The 19,434-nt window shown below is 40.6% G+C and overlaps 1 protein-coding gene across 1 annotated transcript; it reads right to left on the reverse strand.

Moving 5' to 3' along the window:
• Nucleotides 1-1,065: 1,065 nt before the first annotated feature.
• cenpi (centromere protein I) lies at nt 1,066-18,825 on the reverse strand. The gene is made up of 20 exons (XM_084353405.1): nt 18,574-18,825; nt 15,339-15,476; nt 14,690-14,808; nt 13,795-13,902; nt 13,020-13,068; nt 12,837-12,883; nt 12,501-12,590; nt 12,276-12,407; nt 11,246-11,389; nt 9,852-9,972; nt 9,524-9,618; nt 8,906-9,023; nt 8,641-8,705; nt 8,328-8,437; nt 6,255-6,390; nt 5,108-5,232; nt 4,618-4,666; nt 3,835-4,050; nt 1,921-1,962; nt 1,066-1,763 (listed from the first exon to the last, which is right to left on the reverse strand). The coding sequence occupies exons 1-20, from the start codon at nt 18,734-18,736 to the stop codon at nt 1,632-1,634; spliced, it is 2,199 nt and encodes a 732-aa protein (XP_084209531.1). The 5' UTR covers nt 18,737-18,825; the 3' UTR covers nt 1,066-1,631.
• Nucleotides 18,826-19,434: the final 609 nt, after the last annotated feature.

Genomic DNA, 19,434 nt, shown 5'->3' on the forward strand with positions numbered 1-19,434 from the left:
CGTAAGCTTGAGAAGGCGAAGCCCTCCCTGAATCTACTGCTTTAGTCTTCATATATAGCGATCAGTTATATCCGCAGGATAATCGCAGATCAGGTCCCCTGGTCATAAAAATGTACATTCTGATTAATAGCTGATGGGATGCTGGTGGGTGAAATAATACATATTTGATGAGGGAAATATTAGCTACATTGCCTGCAGCGATCCTCCAGCAGCAGAAACGAGATGTGCATTCCCTGTGCGCATTTACGCACGATTCACAGCATCTTAACTTGGTTGAACATAAAATATTGACAGGATCGGTCAGAATCTGATCTTAATCCATGTTCTTCTACACGTCCACAAAGGCAAACAGACGGTCAGGGTTCAGAAAAATAGGTGCCTCCCTGATGAATCCTGAACTCTGAGCTGTCTAAATATATTTATTTTAGAAGCTAATCTGTTTCCTTCGATGAGTTTCCTCCGTCCTGTCAACTTTACATTCACAGCTTTCGGTTCTGCTGCTTAAATGTATCACGATATTTGCTGCAGTGTCATCGCTGCACGGGTGGAAATGTTTAAAAGACCTAAAGCAGCCTCTCTAATCATTTAAGTATATCGTTAAAGAAAAACCTCTGGATAAAAAGGCCTAAATTGTACCAGATCCTGGCTTCTAGTTGGACAGTTCTTAAGTCACTTGTTTGCCTATTTTGGATGCATTTGAAAAGCTAATTTAAAAAAAAAGAGAGAGAGAAGGCCGCCGGGTCACTCAGTGAGTTTTGTGCATGTCATTTGAGCTTGTTTTTGCCTGAGGAGGTTTCCTGAACCTTCTTTTTGTGTAATTTCCAAAAGAAAGTTTACTAAAAGCGAGATATCCAACTGTTTGACATGTTCTCTCATTACCGCATGTACCTGGCATTGAATAAATTCAGCTCGCATTTTCAAAAATAGCCGAGGAGCCAGGGGTCTAATAACCACCCAGATGGGTTCCTCCATTAAATCAAAATGCTGTTTTCCAGCTGGCAAGAGTGAGTGAGTGCCACGCATAAGAATACTGTCAGCGGTAAAAATCAAGACCAAGAGCCAGCCTTTAAGACACAAGTTATTTGTATTTGCTTCTAAAGTAAGGTTAGTCTTACACTTATATTTTCAACAATGTACAAAAGTCAGATTTTGCAGATGGCAAGCTGTACAAGAATATATTACACAAAAACAAACAGTAAGCTAAAGAAAAATGTTTTTTCAATGTACAAGCTGGTTCAAGGTCGGCGTGTTGACATTACACAAAGAATGAGAGTTTATTGCAAAAGAAAAACAAAAAGCTAAAAAGAATAATTTAAATGTATCTGCGGTTATGTGCATTATAATCCATAAAGTCAGTTATTTTTCTGATATAAAAGTCTTACTAAGATGAAGATGCGTTAGAATGGAGGTTTTACTTTGCAATAAACACACCATCATTCCTGTTTAACTTGTGTTCTCTGAACTTAAACCGACTACTGACCCTGTTTCAGGCAAACGGCCACCAGGGCATTACTGTCTATTACGGCTGAATGGACGATAAAAAAAAAAAAAAGTTCAACACGTCAATCACGGAGAAGTCTATGCATTCAAAAAGACACTTGGATTGTTGCAAGTGGCTCGCGAGGAGGAGTCTAAGACAGGCTGTCGTCCTGCTCGTCGCCTGCTGCCGACTTCTGGCTGATGTTGCTCTGAAAAAACAGTTTAAAGCCGCCGTAACCCTGGGTGAACAAATACTCCAGGTACCAGATCCACGGCTTTGAATCCTGAAACACACACACAGACAGAGACGGTTACATCACCGACATCCAAAGATTTTTATGATCAAAGCGATCTGTCTCAATCTGAAATATGACTGATGCACATCAAGCTACATGTGAAGCCTGTTACAAACGCAGAAAATCAAAAGGAGGCGCCTCGTACCTTTATGGAATTGAGGTCCATGTCCTTTCTCTCCGGCCAACACTGGTAGAGAGAGAGAACGTTAATATTCATCGTCAGCCCACCCAGTTAAATCTCACCAGATCACTGCTGGATGTTAGATCCGACCAGAAAAAGGTGTGTGTATTATTAAACATGATGAAAACCACGTCTCATGCAGCTCCCATTAATAATAAAATGTCCTTCTGTATTAATGTATCTTCTATGAAAGATACATTAATTCCACATTTGTCTCCTTGTCTTGCCTGCAAGTCTATTAACCAAACTGTACCGACTGGCTGCACACTGATCCATCACCGGCCATGAAAATAAGCGGAAAAACCTTGAAGGAGTTTTTTTTTCTTTTTTTAAACTGACAGACAACTTTTTAGCTTCTACTTATCATTCTGGAGTAAATACTGACTGCACAGTGTAATGGCTGCAGAAAAATGACACAATCTGAGTTTAGATTGCCTCACTTTCGCTGTGTTTTTCGGCCTCCCACCAGCTCGACTTTTGCCGCAAAAGTGAACATCGCATTATGGCACATTGGAAGCACATCTTCCATTACACAACCAGAACAGGCAGAGGCGTTGTTTTCCAAAGCTCGTTATCTTCAGGTGACGGTGGAACAACTGTGAAAACTCCCGCTGATGGAGGAGGCAGGAAGAGGGAGAGCGATCGAACCCGAGGTAAGACAAGAGTGAACGGACGAGCATTTACTCAGTGGAGAAGGCCGGTGTCTGTTCCCCGGTTGATATGTGTTTCCCTTAAAAGTGGGAATTGAAATAGTTCAAAACTGCAGGGCTTTCCTAAAAGATATGGAGAAGGCAGCCAGAGGGGGAGAGTAGCCAGCTAAGGGGGCTCGAAGGAACCTTTTCACTCCAGAAGCAGAAAATAGTCGGTGGCCTTTTCCCTCATATAAACTGATCTTAATTATTGTTTTCTGACAAGTTTGCCTTCATTATTCTAAAGAAGAATTAGGCCTCGCGTGCATTTCAGCCCTCACAGTCTGTAAATAACTATTATGACTTGAGGCATCTGACATTAGTCTGTATAATTGGTGAATGGCATAAAAAACAAGAAAACACTAGGACATTTTAAACTGTAAATCAGTGTGAGGCTGTGGCAGATTGTATAATTTCTTCATCAAGGAAAAAGTGCAATGTAAATAAAGATAATTGATTAATACATGTGTTTGTGGCATATATGGAAAATACAGCCATCGTTTTGTCATCAATTATATTGCTGATATTTGTCAAATCCTGAAAATGATGTACTTGGCAGGACACAGCCTCTTTGCTTTATTAGAATTTTTACAAAAGTAGCCAGCTGGATTTAAATGAGTAGTCGGCTGTTTGGCTGACAGATGGCACATAAGGAGGGTCAGGAAGTAACAAAACCTGCCTGCTTCTTAATACAAACGGGTGTTTTACTGTGTTTGTCCTAATATGGCACTGAGCTCAGGGACAAATTGGGATTCTTACGGTTGTTTTTGCTTTAGACGGTAACAAGGCTGTTAGCAGTAGCCATGTTGCTAACATTGTGTATGCAACAGTGGTGCCAACCAAGGAACCTAAAAAAGAAGGAAAGGTCATTACGTCACCAAATCTCGCTTTGGGGCCAGACTGTGGTGTCAGCTGTATTGAAGTGAACATATCTACATCGTATGACTTCTGATGAAGAAATGCCTCCAGAAAATTAAAATACACATTTAGAGGTCACTCAGTCCGGCACCAAAGAAAGAGTCAGTGACGTAATGACTCTTCCTTCTTTTTAGGCTCCTTCGCACCAACACGGAAATGCTAGGAGGGGAGGTTAGCAGAAACATTGTCCATTTCCTATGTCTATTGTGGTCAGAAGCAGGTACGATGCAACCCAAATATGTCTAAATCATCCAAAATGATCCACACTCACCTTCTGGTGAAAGTCGACAGCGTAGCTCATGAAGGCGGGGTGGTGGATGAGGTCGAAGCTCGTCCAGTATTGTGGTACGCTGCTCTTGAGCAGCAGCTCCTCCCGCAGCTTTAAATCCATGTCTGGTTTAAACGTCCTGGAGTTCCACAGGCTGTTGACCATGACGACGATGTAGCGGTTGAACTCGTGGAACGTCTGACTGCTGATGTGAAAGGCCTGGTGACCGAAAGAAGTGAAATATGAAAAGAAAAGAACAAACTGAACCCCTCTCCATTTCTGCAGATCTTCACATCTGATGCCTGTTGTGCTGATGCATTTGCATGCCATTTACCAGGTCCATTTTTCTTAATAAAAAGTGCCACTGACATTTTCAGGGGAGCGTACTGGCGACCTGACATGTACTTGTAAATTCACATCTCGCAGTGCCAGATATATTAAAATATCAACAACTTTTTCTCAGAGGGTATTAAAGGTTATCAGCTGTGGGTGGATGCTTGTGAAATCCTAAAGAGCTGGACTGAGCGATGTAAAAATCTATTCAAAATAAATCTAAATGTACAGCAAGTCATTATGGAAGAGCGCTACGGCTAAATGCCTGAAATGTAAATGCAATCACAAGAAATGCATTAAATGAGCTTCTAATCAAATCAGTGCTAATAAAACATGATTTCCTCCACATCGTATGTCGAGTGCTTAGTGCAGACGACGATGTATTCTTGCAATGCAAGTCACAGCGTGTGTGATTTTCACACATGCATGGCGAGAAAGCGAGTTTGTTTTTACCTCTGTGAGCTTTTCTTGACTCTTGGCCGACGCCAAGTTCACCTTGAACCTGAACAAAAAAAAAGAAAAGGTTGGTGACTTCTGCGATCACGAAATACCGCAAAACTGCTTGTTCTTTCTGCTCCGTCAAAAAATATAATGCAATTATGTTCCAATTTTCTTTTTCCATGGGATTTCTATGCTCAGCTTTGGTAGAATTACTTCACCACCCTCGGGTGTAGTCAATCAGCCGACACTGTGCGGATTTGTGTTATTAAAGTGAGGCTTGAATTCGACATAAAAGGGGAGAGGGCTTAAGTGTATTGCCTCTTAGCCTCTCATTATCGTAAATCATACATTAACATTTGAGTACATTCACGTCATTCGATTCCCGTTCTGTTCTGCCATTAAATATTCATCAACATGCGACACACCACATTAAGGCAGTTGTTAACGTACGCATTGTGATAGGCTTACAGCAGGTTATAGGAAGGAGATGAAGAGTCCCCACCTGTACATGATGTAGGCCAGTCTGTCCACACTAATGGGGTCCGTGGCGAACAGGGTTGGGTAAAAAACTCCAGGTGGAGGCATCACCACCAGGGGGAGACCATACTTCAGAAACATGTCGCACACCTGAGGGAGGAGAGAAACTGGTAACTTTATAATCTATAATGTTGTTCTTGGTCACTTATCTTCGTATTTATGCATTTTGTTGTTCCACATAAAGATGAGAACTGCTGAAACATGGAGCCCTTCTCTGTTTCTCAATTTAGTTCTGAGCAAGAGAAAAAAATGTTCATATATGCTGCAGCTCTTGATTGTAAAATGCTTCAATCAGACATAACTTCATCTCATGGCACTCTTAAAACTTCTCTCTGTGAACTGATTAGCAATCCAAAATTTCAGTGTCTGGTCCTGCATAGTTAGAATATTGCGATAATGAACGAGTGCATTGTTATGTTTCATGTGCATTTACAAAATTTGGTTTATAAACCCATGTCTTTTCCATCTGTCGATGCGCACCATCACCATAAGACCAGCATACTAAATTATAAATCCTCTTTTGGTGAAGGCATGACCCGCAGATCAGAACGGTTCAGTAGCAGGCGTACTTATATCATCCTTCTGATCCTATCTAAAATATGATCCTTGCTTATTCTTTCCATATTTTCTAAATTTTGTTCTGTCTTGTAGGTTTAGTAGCCTTCATTTTTTATGTTCTATGTGCTGCTGCTGCTGCGACTTGAACAGGAAACCTCTGACAAGGAGATTTTAATCTTAGTCATTGTTAAAGGTCCCCTCCAGACACCTTGAAAGATATAAAAAATAGTCAACATTGAATAGTAATTTGTGCCAAATGTGTTCTTTTGAACCAAAATAATTACTTAAAGTTTTTTATAATATATCTACTATACAACTCTGATAAAAATCAGGAATCAGTTAAACATTCAGTCAACAGATCAATGTGAAAAAAAGCCTCCTAGTGTCAAACTCAAAACAAACATCATCACTGAGTAACACAGTGAAACTCAAGAAACGGCAACAATAAGCAAAACACATTTTTAAATAAAGTTATATCACTTAGAAGCACCAGTAAAGTCCATGCACAGGTTGTATCTTGCCTAACAACGAACATTCATCATTAGCTTATTTACCGTCTCGTAGAAGTCCAGGGTAAAGCTGAGGAGGAGAGAGTGGCAGCCTTCAAGCTGAAGGCCCACAGAGGCCAGCTGACCCACAAAGTGAACCAGATCCATCACTGAATCCTTGAACCCCGACAGAGTCATGTTTCTAGGACAGAGGGCAGAGCAGAGAGTCGCACAGAAACTTTAATCACAACTAGGAATGATGCTGAGTGATAGCCTGCTCTGGCTAAATACCAGGGGTGAATTTGGCAGTGAATATAAATGGATCTCTGCACCAATAGGATCATTTGTTGTGGGGTTTCATGTGCGAGAACTCAATACTGATGAAGCACAGGTATTAAAAACGTAATTGACACCAGCTCCACCCCTTCATTTGAAAGCTGAAAAATCATTTAACTGGGTATGAGGGCTGCTTCTGTCTCCAAACAAGTTTTAATCAAGGGATCTCGTGGTTAACTGAGCTCAAAACCAAAAGGGAAAACACGTCGATACACATTTCGGCCTTAGCTGCTTTAGTTGGGGATAACGATTTGGCTTAAATTAAAGCTAAAAGGTTACTGTATAGACCAGTGTGGGGTTTCAGTCCCAGTCATGCTGTGACAATGTTGGTAATAAATTAATAGTACTATCAAGCCTCATATTTGGAACAAAAGTGGGCAAGCCATCTGGGATGCCTATAACAGGGAGTGCTGTTTTCATTACACTTACCCACAGTAAATAAAACTGAGGCAACACCTCAATACTTTTATTACATCTGTAGGAACTGATTAGGTGTGAGAAGGCAGGCATCTTGGCATTTCTTGGCTCCAGAAACAAGCTATAACCCTTATGCTCTGAAGTAAATACACAAAGTGTTTCAGGTCTATTGCTTGTTTATGCTTAGGGCATAAACAAGTAGCAGGAAGTAGATGTGAGAGTGAATTCAGACCTGGTGTTAACTTCCACCCTGAGTGATCCAATCACAAGTGGACAGCTTTAAGCCCATTAGGTTACACCTGGCATTAACATGGATCTCGACATGTGACTCGAGTGACCACTTATGATCGGATCTCTGCTCTGTAAGCAGATGTACACATACATAAGTAGGACAAACAGTAACGCTGTTTTTCACATCAATAAAGAAATATCTTTATGTATAACATTTGCCGAATTAACGAGGAGGGCCAAATAGTTAAGAATGTGTTGTAGACGTTTCACAAAGTTCAGACAGTTTTTTCCTAACGCAACAACTCTCAAAAATGAGTAATTCTTATGGGAGTCTGGGGATTTTCTCCACAGGTGACACAGAAGTAGCTTGTATGAGTTAATGTCTACTGTATTTGTAAAATTTGACATATTTACAGTCGGCTAAATGTTTATAGATTAAGTGAAAATGGTGAAATCGGTCACAAGAGTGTGTTCAAACAGCAGCTGAGAGGCAAGACACACTTCAGAAATAGAAGCAGATAGGCTGGTACAGCGATGCCTCGACATACGGACAGTTCTGACAAGGAAAGAAACAACTTACTGCGTTACATTTAATGCCCAATTTACGAAATTTAAGAAGCCACAAATGCTTTAGAATTTGTTGTGACCATTTTGCAAAGTTTAAGTTTTTCCACATGCAACAACTATTTCAAAACGCTGCCTACAAGGGAGTCGGGGGATGTTGCAGTTACTAGTTCAATGGTTAGCTGAAACAGTCTACTGCTAACATTTGTAGGTTAAAAGGCCAAACATGTAGTTCACATGAGAGTGAACCACATGAAAATCACCCTTACAGAAAAATCTGGTGAATTTCTCTTGTTTTCCATATTACCACATAATGCAACATCTGGTAATATGGAAAATATGTGATCACATATATCACTTGAAACCGTTGGGACTACGTGTGAAGCCTCTGGGTCTATATGGGAAAGTTTAATGATTACATGCGAAAGCTTTGGATTACATGTGAAATTTTAGGGATTACATGTGAAAACTATGGGATTTCAGGTGAAAACTATGGGATTACATGTTGAACCTCTGGGACTACATGTGAAAACTATGGGATAACATGTTGAATATTGATAATGTTAGATATAAACAGCCTCTGAGACTCACATGGAGGTGTAGCTCTTGAGGCTGATGTCCAAGTCGTCCTCCAGAGCGTACACTGAGTGCCAGGTCAGCCACTTTAGCAGCATACTGTTTAGACACTCCATCAGTCCACACTGCAGACACACACACACACAAGACAAAGAGGAGAATCACTAAGCATACAGTCTAATCTAATACGGGACTCATGAGTGTTTTATAATTACAAAACAAACATGGTCGCTTCATTTCTATTAACTTCTGGCAGAAGGTTTTGTAATTCTACTACAGTAGCAGAAGCACAATTCATTCTACTCGTGCCTCAGAGCGGAAAGCCTACCTTGAAAAACACGGAGGATGTGAAGAAGAGCTGCATGAGGGGCTCAAACAGAAGCCGTCCAATTTCTGAAGCAGGATAGAGCAGGTTAAGGTTGTGATCAACATACCTTAATGCAATTTTTAAGATACAGCACCGCACAATTGATGTTGACATAGGAAAGTGTAGTTGAGAGCAAGGTTGGGGAAACAGTTATATACTGTATGTTTATCAGAGACAGTGATAACAGAAAATATGGAGAGAGACACAGTTTGAAAGCAAAACTCACGGGAACTGGGAACAACAGGAATGTTGCTCAGCAGGGCGAGGATCTGTGGGCGGAGGAGGGAGCCGTCCCAAACCGTGAGGAATTTGTAGAGAAAAGCCTCTGAACTGGTGAACCCCCCCTGATGGAGAAATGTGACAAATTATTATGAAATCACAATTTATTCGGTCCACAATAGCCACAATTCATTGCAATACACACTTGATGATGTAGTTTTTCCAATTACCTACTGTAAAGACAATGAATCTAAAGAAAGAACTACTTAAATTATGTATGTATAACACACTTACTGATTAAAACGTAACTTGAATCATATAGGCCAAAAACAATAATCTCCCACATCATGATACAGAAGTATAGGCTATAGAGGTAATCAGATGTCTTTTATTATTGTAGTCTTTAGGCCCGTCTATCAGCGGCTTTCATTAGCCTTGCAGATTTGACACGATGACAGTGAACACACCACAGGAAGTCGTACAACTGAAGTCAGAAAGGGCTCAGTCCATAAATCCAGAGGATGGATATTTGGATTCAGCCATTGTTTCATTAATGTGGGTGCAGGTTGATGAACAAAGGAAAGAGTGAATGACGGGTGTGAGATAGCTGAAAAGTGAGACTCGCCTGGAGAAAGTTCTCTGTGGACAGCAACTTGTTCAAAAACTGCAGAGCTTCATCTGAATTCTGGAAGCCTCCTCCATCGCCGCAGAACAAGAATTCTGAAGAAGAAAAAAAAAAACATTTAGTGAGTGAAGACGCCAAAGGAATAAAAACAACAGAAGATTTCAAATTCGGCCTCTTCCAGCCCCTTTAAACCCCTCTCAGAGAGAAGCCCTTTGATATGCCAACTAGGTAATGTGTTAGGGTTCAACACAAGGTCTTAGCTTCGCATGAGCCTTCCTGACAGAAGATGTCAGAGCAGTTTGGTAGTTTCTCCCCACCCCTCCCTTACCTTCATAGAGAGCGTAGCCTAGCCAGAAGTTGAGGCGTAGGAGGGGAGACTCATCCTGTACGAAGTCCAGGTACTGCAGTGCCAGACTGGAGCCCAGCACTGAGCCCATCTGAGCGGGCAGCTGGTGGAGGTAAAATAAAGAAACAGGAAATACATTCAAGAAACTGTGATGGAGAGGCCAACAAAAATTATCATATGTGTATTAAAGCAAAGAAGCACAGACGAGGTGAAAAACAATAAGGTCAAACATGGCATGAAAAAAGTCTGTCTCAAATCTATCTTAAGAATAAACTGATGCTCATGTCCTTGTTTTCATTGAGCGCGCCAGCAATCCGCTACTGGGCTAATTCTTCAGTACTCAGTAATCCCCATAATGCCAGCACTGGGACATTTCTCCCATCACTCTGGATAGTTTATACAGTCCCTTATTGTGTGTGAACAGCTGCCTCCCAATATGGTGACTTTGTCAGTATAATAAATAAATTAGAATGAGGATAAGACAGACTGTGAATGGACACAGCTCAGTTCTTCGATAATTATGGAGCTACTGTATCATTAAACTGAGAAAGCTCCATTCGGCTTTTGAAAACAGCAGCGCAGGCAATGAGGGAAATAATCAATGATCCTTTGTCAATGCCTCTGCTGAATAATTTTACGAGTGTGATTGGATTTACTCGTCTATCTTTCCTGAGACGCGGCAAACTAGAGTAAAAGTCTTACTGCTCGTGTTGGCTTTGTGGGCAGTGAAAGAGGTGAATTTATGCAGCATGACGCATAAAAGTCTGCGAGCCATTTAAAATGACTTATATTAGTTTATCAAGACACTGAATCTGCAGGGCAAATAGACATTTATGGAGAGGGCTCTCTAAATGACCAACTCTGATACATCGCATCTCAGGTCTTTTGCTTTCATTACTCATACGGGATAGATTACTGATGATATCTGTAAAAAGAACAATGGTCTGTTAAAAACAAGCATTGTGCACAAGATGCTTGTTTATGCTCTAATCTGATAAACAAATTACATCCCCAGGCCATCTCTGCTGTGGTTTCCCTTGGACAACAGTTGTCTGTAGCCAAGAACAATTTACAGAAATTATTGTAATAGCGACACAGCCCCACCATGTGGCAGTGGGGACACATCACCGTGTAACAGACTGTTAATTACGCAGAGAATCTGGCATACATTTTATTCTGCTGCTTACATGATTAATGATTTTTCACACTTAATGCTTAAATGATATTCCATCTGTTCCCAGTCCAGCTGTGTTGGGGCCATGAGACTAACCGTAACAGTTGAACTGTGGAAGCTGACTGAGAGGAGAATCAGTAAAGGGGCAGGGGGCGGCACCCCACAGATGCAGAACTCAGAGATTTGTCCTGGGAGAAATTACCTCTATGTGGTGCATATTTTCCAGCAGCTGAGCAAAGGAGTGGAGCTGCACCAGTGGGACCAGCTTTCTGCTTGAGGAAGGCTCAGACTGAGGCTGTTTATTGACTACAGAACTCAGCGCCGGCAGTTGCAGGTGGCCGTGTTTCTGTGAAGGAAGAAGAAAAACAACAATTAATACAGAAGAAAAAAAGGCCTGGCTAGCATATACTTTTATATGTACATACTTAATTTTCCTGAAAGGAATAAAGGGCTAAAATCATGATAAAAAGATACAGTACAAATATTTATGTAATAGAGACGGTGCTTGGTCTTTTCTTTTGCACGTCACTCCCTGCAATCATTTCAAAAGGGGGGAGTTAATCCCAAAATTAAAAATACATGTTTTTCCTCAGGGGCTTTAATCTTTACGGTTATCTCTCTCATTGGCTATTCCAGAAGTACTGATGTAATGACAATCGTAGTCGTCCAGATTTTTAATCCTACTCCAAACACATTTTATATTTATCAAGGCGGTCCAGAGGAGTCTCTAAGCAGTTCGGGAAGTTTACGACTGGATCTGTACACCCCTCACATTACTAGATAATCTTGGTGAAACATTGGTACCAACTGAGGTCCCAGACCAGATTTCTCCAGGATGGGCGAGTCAAGATTAAATTGAGCCCGCAGCTACTGTAGTGTGATCTTGGCTTAATCTTAGTAAGCTTAGATGCTCACTTAGAGTAGATGCACGCTTCTTCTGTGCGGTGAACAGGGTCTGTGGATTATCTTGAGTAACCAGGTCATGATTTATAAAGAAGAGACATTGCTGTAGAGTTTTTCAGAGGTATTTTTTGGCACTTTGAGCACCACTAGCTGAGTGCCGTCTAGTGTCATTATATTCACAAGGAGGCAGACATCCCTGCAGCAGATATGTCCAAAACTCCACAGCTCACATCAAAACAATCTAGATGGATAAATAGCACTACAGGTTAGGGAAAAACATCCAATTATGATTCAGGGGGTGAACTGTCTCTTTAAATAGACTTCCATACCCTTTTCCTCGAGCTGGCCTTATCTTTAATCGTGAAAGCCAGACCGGTGCTCGAGGCAACCTGGGAACCGTTCCTCTTCTGGACACCGATCAATGCCGATTTCCAGGTTGAATTGTGGTTCCTAAACCCACTCTGTAAGAAAACAAAACATATTATTCCTTTGGTGCTTTAGAGATGACGGTCATACAGTATTGTTACAGCAGAATGAGTATTAACTGAACAAACCCTCATTCGGGATGGGATGGAGAGCGTCACCAGTTCGGGACATAAGACTTTGTAAAGTGACAGTAGGTGCATGAGGAATGGCTGCCTTCCCTGAGGAAACAAGAGCAAACATCAACATGTTTAATGAGACATCTCTGTACTCGAAATCTCACATTTATGATTGATGTTTTCCTAATAATGCTAAAGATAACAATAACCAATGACTTGGAAAGGGTAAATGAGTGTAGAAAAAATATTCTGCAATGTATCAGTAATAGATGTTCATCCTGGGTAAGGAAATGACTTAGTATCTTTGATAAATGGCGCCACAGAACTTCAAATCAGCAGGATGTTTACCAGTTTAGACTGCAGCTCCAGAAGCTTCCTGACTCTGAAGACTCGCACTACAATGAGGGAAAAAAATGAAGCAGTTAATAATGCTTGCAGAAGTGATGAGAACGCTAAAAACAGGAAATAACTGGAAAAACTGAGGAAAAAGCAGAATAAATGGATCAAATCTCAGGTGTGAAAATGACTTACCACTTTCCTTTCTGGTCAAAAGGTACAACAGATGGCAGATGAAAGGACACTGAAAAATGTGACAAAAGATAATTACTTCGCATCTCTCAGCAATTTTCAGTAGCTCCAATATCACATCTGAGTGTCATTTCATTACACTGGTAAGAAGGCAATCCTTCACATGTGAACAAACAACAACTGAGAAGGAATGGGACCTCTTCCAGTTCACAATTTCACTGATTTATCTGAGTGACTTTGTTGAAGAAAATCCCCAAAAAACACCTGTTAGTGTTCAGTTTCCCAGAGACGAGGGGATTTTGGGTAACAACACAGTTGCCAAAACCAGCACAGCATTAATTAACGGTGAGATTTTTTTTCCATTTAAATGTCCTAAAAAATAGCTCCGGCATAAAAACGCGTTATTTAAATGTCAAATAATCATAGACAACCATCTATTTATTGCTCAATGGCATGTATAAATGAATAATATAAAAAATAAATAATGCAATCAGAAGTTGCTTAACATCTTATTACATCAAAGGGGTGGGAAATACGACCTAAAATTTATATCATGGTATTTATGTTTTTGTTGCAATGACATTATTATGTCACAATATTACAAAAATAAAAGGGATACTCTGCTCAACATGATTCTACTTCTTTTCACTCTATTGACAAAGTACGGGAACTTATCATATGAAAGAATAAAATACAATTGAAAAAAATAAACGCAAGTGTTTGTTGGCTTCATATAGGGCCACTGTCACAACAATGCAATGATCATCAGCATACATACCAGATTTTCTTCTGTGACGTAACTGAAGATGAAGCCGTAGACAGCTCGAAGTTGGTCCTTTCCATCAATCATGTCAAACATGGTCAGCACCCACTTTATGAAAAGAACCTGAAAATAGGACACATGGGTTAAAACAAACATTGAGTTATTAAAAGCTAAAAAAAAAAAAAAAAAAAAAAGGCAGGTAAACCAACACTCGCTCATCTGAAATATTTGTAATTCAAGCTAGAAGACTGAAAGGCACTCACTCATACGGCACTCATTTAAATGAACTGAATGAATTAATATATTCATTAAAAAGATAAGGGAGCAAAGGTAGTCTTGAATTATGATTTGTTTAACATTGTTTAATGAGCTAAATTAAGTAATTGGGTTTAAATAATTGTTTTTTAAAGGGGCTCTATGTTACAATTTGTAGCAATCTACATGTATTAATTACTTTTCTATTGTAACGTGACGCGAAAAATAAGAGCTTCCCCATCTCTCCTCTGCCTTAACAAGCCTGTGGACGATTTGTTAAAGTTGTTGAGTGCTGCTGGACTGTGAATTTCTTTGTGAAGGAACTGGGCCAGATTTTTTCCACACCAGTCCAAAGGATGCAAATTTTTATGACTATAGGCAAGTTATAGAGTGCCTCAGCTCAGTGCCCCTCTACACTTCATTAACAGAGAGCAACAGTTTGGAAATGGAGTCCGCTAAAATAAACTAGCCACCGGCTTCCCGCACAACAGAAAAGATCCACAGACCCCCCTTTAAAGTATGCAGTTGAAAAGATTTTAGGCAAATTAAATCAAGATTTGCTGCTCAACAAAATTAAGTGACATAGTAACAACCCATTGAGATCAAAGTTTAATCTTTAACATTTCTAACTGCAAATAAAATGACTTGCACTTACTTGTGTGCTCATAGGTATTTTGCCAACACCCAGCCAGACCACTGCTCGAACAACGGCCTCCTGTGGCACCACAGTGGCAGGAATCAGACACTTCAGCACGCGGGCACATAGCGTCGTCCCTACAGAGAGAAATTCATGGAAAAAAATCAGCTAAAAGGAAGCAAACGTTGAGACTGACTATAAAAAGCCAGACAATGTTTGTGCAATGCATTCAGACTGTGTGAAAACTATGTCCTCTCATCACACTGATAGGACATTACATGAGTGATATTTGGCTCCAGCATTCTTGTCATTCAAATTGTACTAAAACTACCAGATGGTGTTACATTTCAAGTGGCTCAGAGATTAAGACTGCCATATTTAAATTGACTGAGCTGTAAACAAGAGTGTGACTGGTTTAGCCCTGTGATAAACTGGAAACCTGTCCAAGGTGTACACTTGTTTGGTATGTGATGGGACAGACTCCAGCCCACTATGACCCTGTACAGGTTAGGCGCTGAAGAGGGAGGGAGGATGTATGTATGTATGTATGTATGTATGTATGTGTGGATGGATGGACTGCACAAACAGGCTGATCCCTTCTGCTGAAAATGATTAATTAATGCAATTAAATAACACCCACACAGCTGCGGCTAAGTAACTGTCTTACCCATACGGAGGCTCATGGCAAACTCCAGCATAACAGAGATGGCCTCTGGCAGAAGTCCTTTACTGTAGGCCACCGTCTCCACCAGCACCAGGTGTCTCTCCACCTCATCGTTCCCGTACACAGGAGTACCTGCTTCAACTACAGGAGGGAAGGGAGACATCAGTGTGTATTTGGTTTTTAAAATGTTCAAGTACTCACACAGTTTGATACATGTAAGAGGAAGTTTATTTTTCTGCTAAAGTTGATGCTGCGTGACGTGACAGCAGATGATCCGTTACTCTACAAACTGTCTGCTGGAACAAACACCAGTATTTTCTCCAGAAAATCCATTAACTACACATGTTTACTCACTAGCACACCAAAACTGCAAGCTTTTACAGTTAAACCAAGTGTAGAATCAACCATAAAATATTCAGTATATAGTGTCTCTCCCCGTTGAGCATCAGAAAGACACAAATGTCATCTAGAGACAAATCCAAAAATGGTTTTGGTCACAGGACGGGAAACATCGTTTAGATATTTAGGCATCCAGAACGTCATCCGTGCCTTCATATCCTCTTTATCCAACTCGCTTTATTTTGTATCACTCAGTCTTGCTTATCTCGTCTTCAAATGGTCCAAAATGCAACAGCAGGACTTCTAACAAGGTCAGAAAAGAGACACACAAATGTTAAACGGTCTCCCCCCTCTCATATTGCAGATTCCTGTTCCCATATCAAACTGTGAGAGAGCCAAGATCATCTGATCAGAGACTCCTGTCTGTCCCCAGATCCAGGACTAATTAGTGGTATGTGGATAGTGTTTTCTCTACTGCTGCCCCGAAGCTCCAAAACTCTCTTCCTCCCACCATACGACTCTCCCACACTGTTAAGATTTTCAAGAGTCACCTTAAAACACACTTTCTCTCATTAGGCTTTATCTGTGCCTGATTCTTTATCATCCCAGGTAATTCCCTCGTAAGTCTCAACAGGGCTGCATTTTTCATTACCGGCTTTATATGGCAATTAGGGATGGGACAATAAAAGACTTTATTGCGGATCGTGAATAAAAAAAGAACAAAACACTCAGGATAAGTTGATCATTGTGGATTTCCATCACGAGGATAATCGTGAATATCCTCTTGTGAGGGACTTCAAAGAGCGGTCTAGCTCTCTAACATAAAGTCTTTTATTGATTTCCTGACTTATTTTTAAGTGTCACAAAAGGTTAGCCCACATTTTTTTTCAGTCATTCCAAATTCCTAAGCCTGTCACCACGGCTGAAGGCTCGGCTTGCACACAGTATCCACCCGAAAAAAGACAGTTAAATGGACTGTGATGAAATACTATGGACTCCAAACTAAAGACCAACAGGAAGACGAGCTGCAGACCTGCACAACCTGCCAGAGGAAGATGTCTGACTCACAATCGAACACATGAAACCTGCACTCCCATCTCTGTGACCATCATCCACTTCTTTTTTCATCTATCATGAAAAAAGATGTCCACTTAAATAAAATGAGTCCTATCTGTGATGCATGATGATTTTAATGATATTTTTTAGATAATATTGTGAACAGCAATTATTTAGGCAAGGATAATCATGACAAACAAAAATCTTTATCGTTTATTGTTCTTTTTTGTTTTGTTGTTTCCTTTGTAAAGCATCTTTGAGCATCTAGAAAAGCACTATGTCTAATTTATTTGTATTATTATTATTAATATTATTATTATTGTCCCTTCCTAATGGCTACATGCCCTTAATTCCATTGTTAAGGGGTCGACCAATACGGCTTTTTCAGGGCCAATACAGATTATTAGTATAATCCTAAACACTCAAGTACTTCTAAGTGCTGTATCGTAGGCAACTGGACTTGTTTCAGTTTGTTGAAGACGTTTCACCTCTCATCCAAGAGGCTTCTTCAGTTCTAACTAACTGGAGAGGAGTTGGCTGGCTTTTAAACCCTGTGTGGGTGTGTCCTCAGAGTCGTTAAGGACACGTGTGAGCTCTGAGTTTCAGAGTCTTAGGGCCACTTGTGGGTCGTTGATCGAACCGGCCTTCATGTGGGTTTCTAAGACTAGGTGAGCCCAGGTGTGAATGGTTGTTAAGCTGTCTCGGGAGGGAACTCAGTACGCCATTGTAGGTGGTTGATAAGTCATGTCTTAGGCCACCTCCTTTGTTCAAAGACGGATGTTCCAGTTTGACATAGATGGATTCATTTACTCCTCTTTCAAACCATCTGTCTTCTCTGGACGAGATGTGAACATTGTTGTCCTCAAAGGAATGATTTCTCTCCTTCAGATGTAAGTGGGCAGCAGAGTCTTGACCTGAGGAGTTGGCCCTCCTGTGTTGTGCTATTCGTTTATGGAGAAGGTTGTTTTGTCTCCCCAATGTACAAACCTGTGCAGTCCTGGCTGCATTAAACAGCATAAACTACATTTCTCTGCTTATGCCTGGGTGTTTTGTCCTTAGGATGGACAAGTTTCTGCCTCAGTGCGTACTCTAGTACTGTTCTTAAGTACAATTTTCATGTACTTTACTTGAGTATTTGATTTTCTGCTACTTTATAATTCCTCTCGACAACATTCATTTGATGACTTTAGTTACCTCACAGAGTCAGATTATTCAGTGTTTAACTGATATTAATTGTGACGTGTTTCCAATCAGATAGACAGACAGATAGATCGGTCTACCCTGACTATTGTTACTACTGCTGTTGTTGCTGTTACTATATGGAGGCAATATATGAGCAATGATTATATTGGTACCAGTGTTGTTATTATTGCTGCTATAATATCAGCAATGTTATTTTTGATTTTTATTATCATTTCATCATCACTAGTTTCTGTATGTTTGTCTCCCTGTGTAAAGCACTTCGGATCGACTGTGTTGTGTGTGAAGTGATATATAAAGTTGAGTTGACGCCAGGTTGTGTTACAACTTTACCCTGGTTGTCACAAAGGAACTCCTTGTTGTATTAGATATCAGTTGATTAGTTATATGATACAGTTGTAGTCGCCAAAGCAGAATAATGATGGTACTTTCTGTTTTGAGAGCTCCATCACAAACAAAAAAAGGAGGTTATATCGAAAGTACTGACACAAAAAGTGTTTCCAACATCTCCGGTGTGTGCTAGTTTACACAGTACGGTTAAAGAGACAAACCCTGTCTTCAAGTACCAGACACTCCACAGATGGTACCGTTGGCAACAGTGCCAGTGACGCCACCATCTGTGTGTGTTTGGGCTGGGTCCTACCTTGGGAGAAGTACTTTATGCTCAGAACAAACGGCTCCTCCGCCTCGCTCTTTCCTCTCTTCTTCTCCGCCACTCTGCTGCTGCTCCGGTTCGACAAAGACTGGTCGCTCAAAGACGACTGGTCCGAATCCGACGGTTCCGACAGGTTTAGCTTTGTCGCCATTTTCTACATTGCTACAAATTCAAAACACTGCGCTCTGCTCCGTGTTCGGCCATTCAAACCAAACTCAAATCCTTCGCGCGACCGTTTGCTCTGCGCCTGCGCACTATGGTCCATCCGCTTGGTTGCTTCACGGGAGTTGTAGTCCGTTTGACGTCGACCGCCGGAGAGTCGACTATTACAAGGACTACAAGAGTAAAGGGTGTGATTCATGCCGCTGTTTGTGCGAATAAATGTGTCAAATTAGTGTTGGTGAGAGGAGACACTGAATCAGGGTGTATGCAGGAATCCTGAGGTTAAATTTAATACATTTTCAGACCTTTTTAAGACCCTTTCCCTACATTTTAAGACCTCATCGCCATGACACTTTAACTTACATTTAATACATATTTTTGATTGTAAGACAGCACAACTAAACAGTAGTTTGTCGTAACTCCTCATCAATACAACATAATTTAAAAAATAGGCTGGCTGGGAATAAAAAAGTATCAAAAGTAAAACTCGTTCTGTAGAAAATTGGCCCTGTGACTGATTTATTATCAGATTATTAATTTTGCATCAATTCTGTTGTTGCTATAATTACTTTATAAACTAACAGTTTCATCCAGTGGTTCCCAACTTAGGGGTCGGGCCCCTCCAAAGGTACACAAGAAAAATCTGAGGGGTGCTGAGATTATTAATGGGATAGAAAATAAGAAATA

Source organism: Pagrus pagrus, assembly GCF_965226575.1.
Source record: "Pagrus pagrus genome assembly, chromosome: 5".
NCBI classification, from domain to species: Eukaryota; Metazoa; Chordata; class Actinopteri; order Spariformes; family Sparidae; genus Pagrus; species Pagrus pagrus.

Coding starts and splice junctions, on each gene's coding strand:
- cenpi (XM_084353405.1), bottom strand. CDS start 18,736: ATGGCGACAAAGCTAAACCTGTCGGAACCGTCGGATTCGGACCAGTCG. Junction 8,438..8,640: donor CATCCTCCGTGTTTTTCAAG/GTAGGCTTTCCG, acceptor GTGTGTCTGCAG/TGTGGACTGATGGAGTGTCT. Junction 5,233..6,254: donor CCCTGGACTTCTACGAGACG/GTAAATAAGCTA, acceptor CTCCTCCCTCAG/GTGTGCGACATGTTTCTGAA.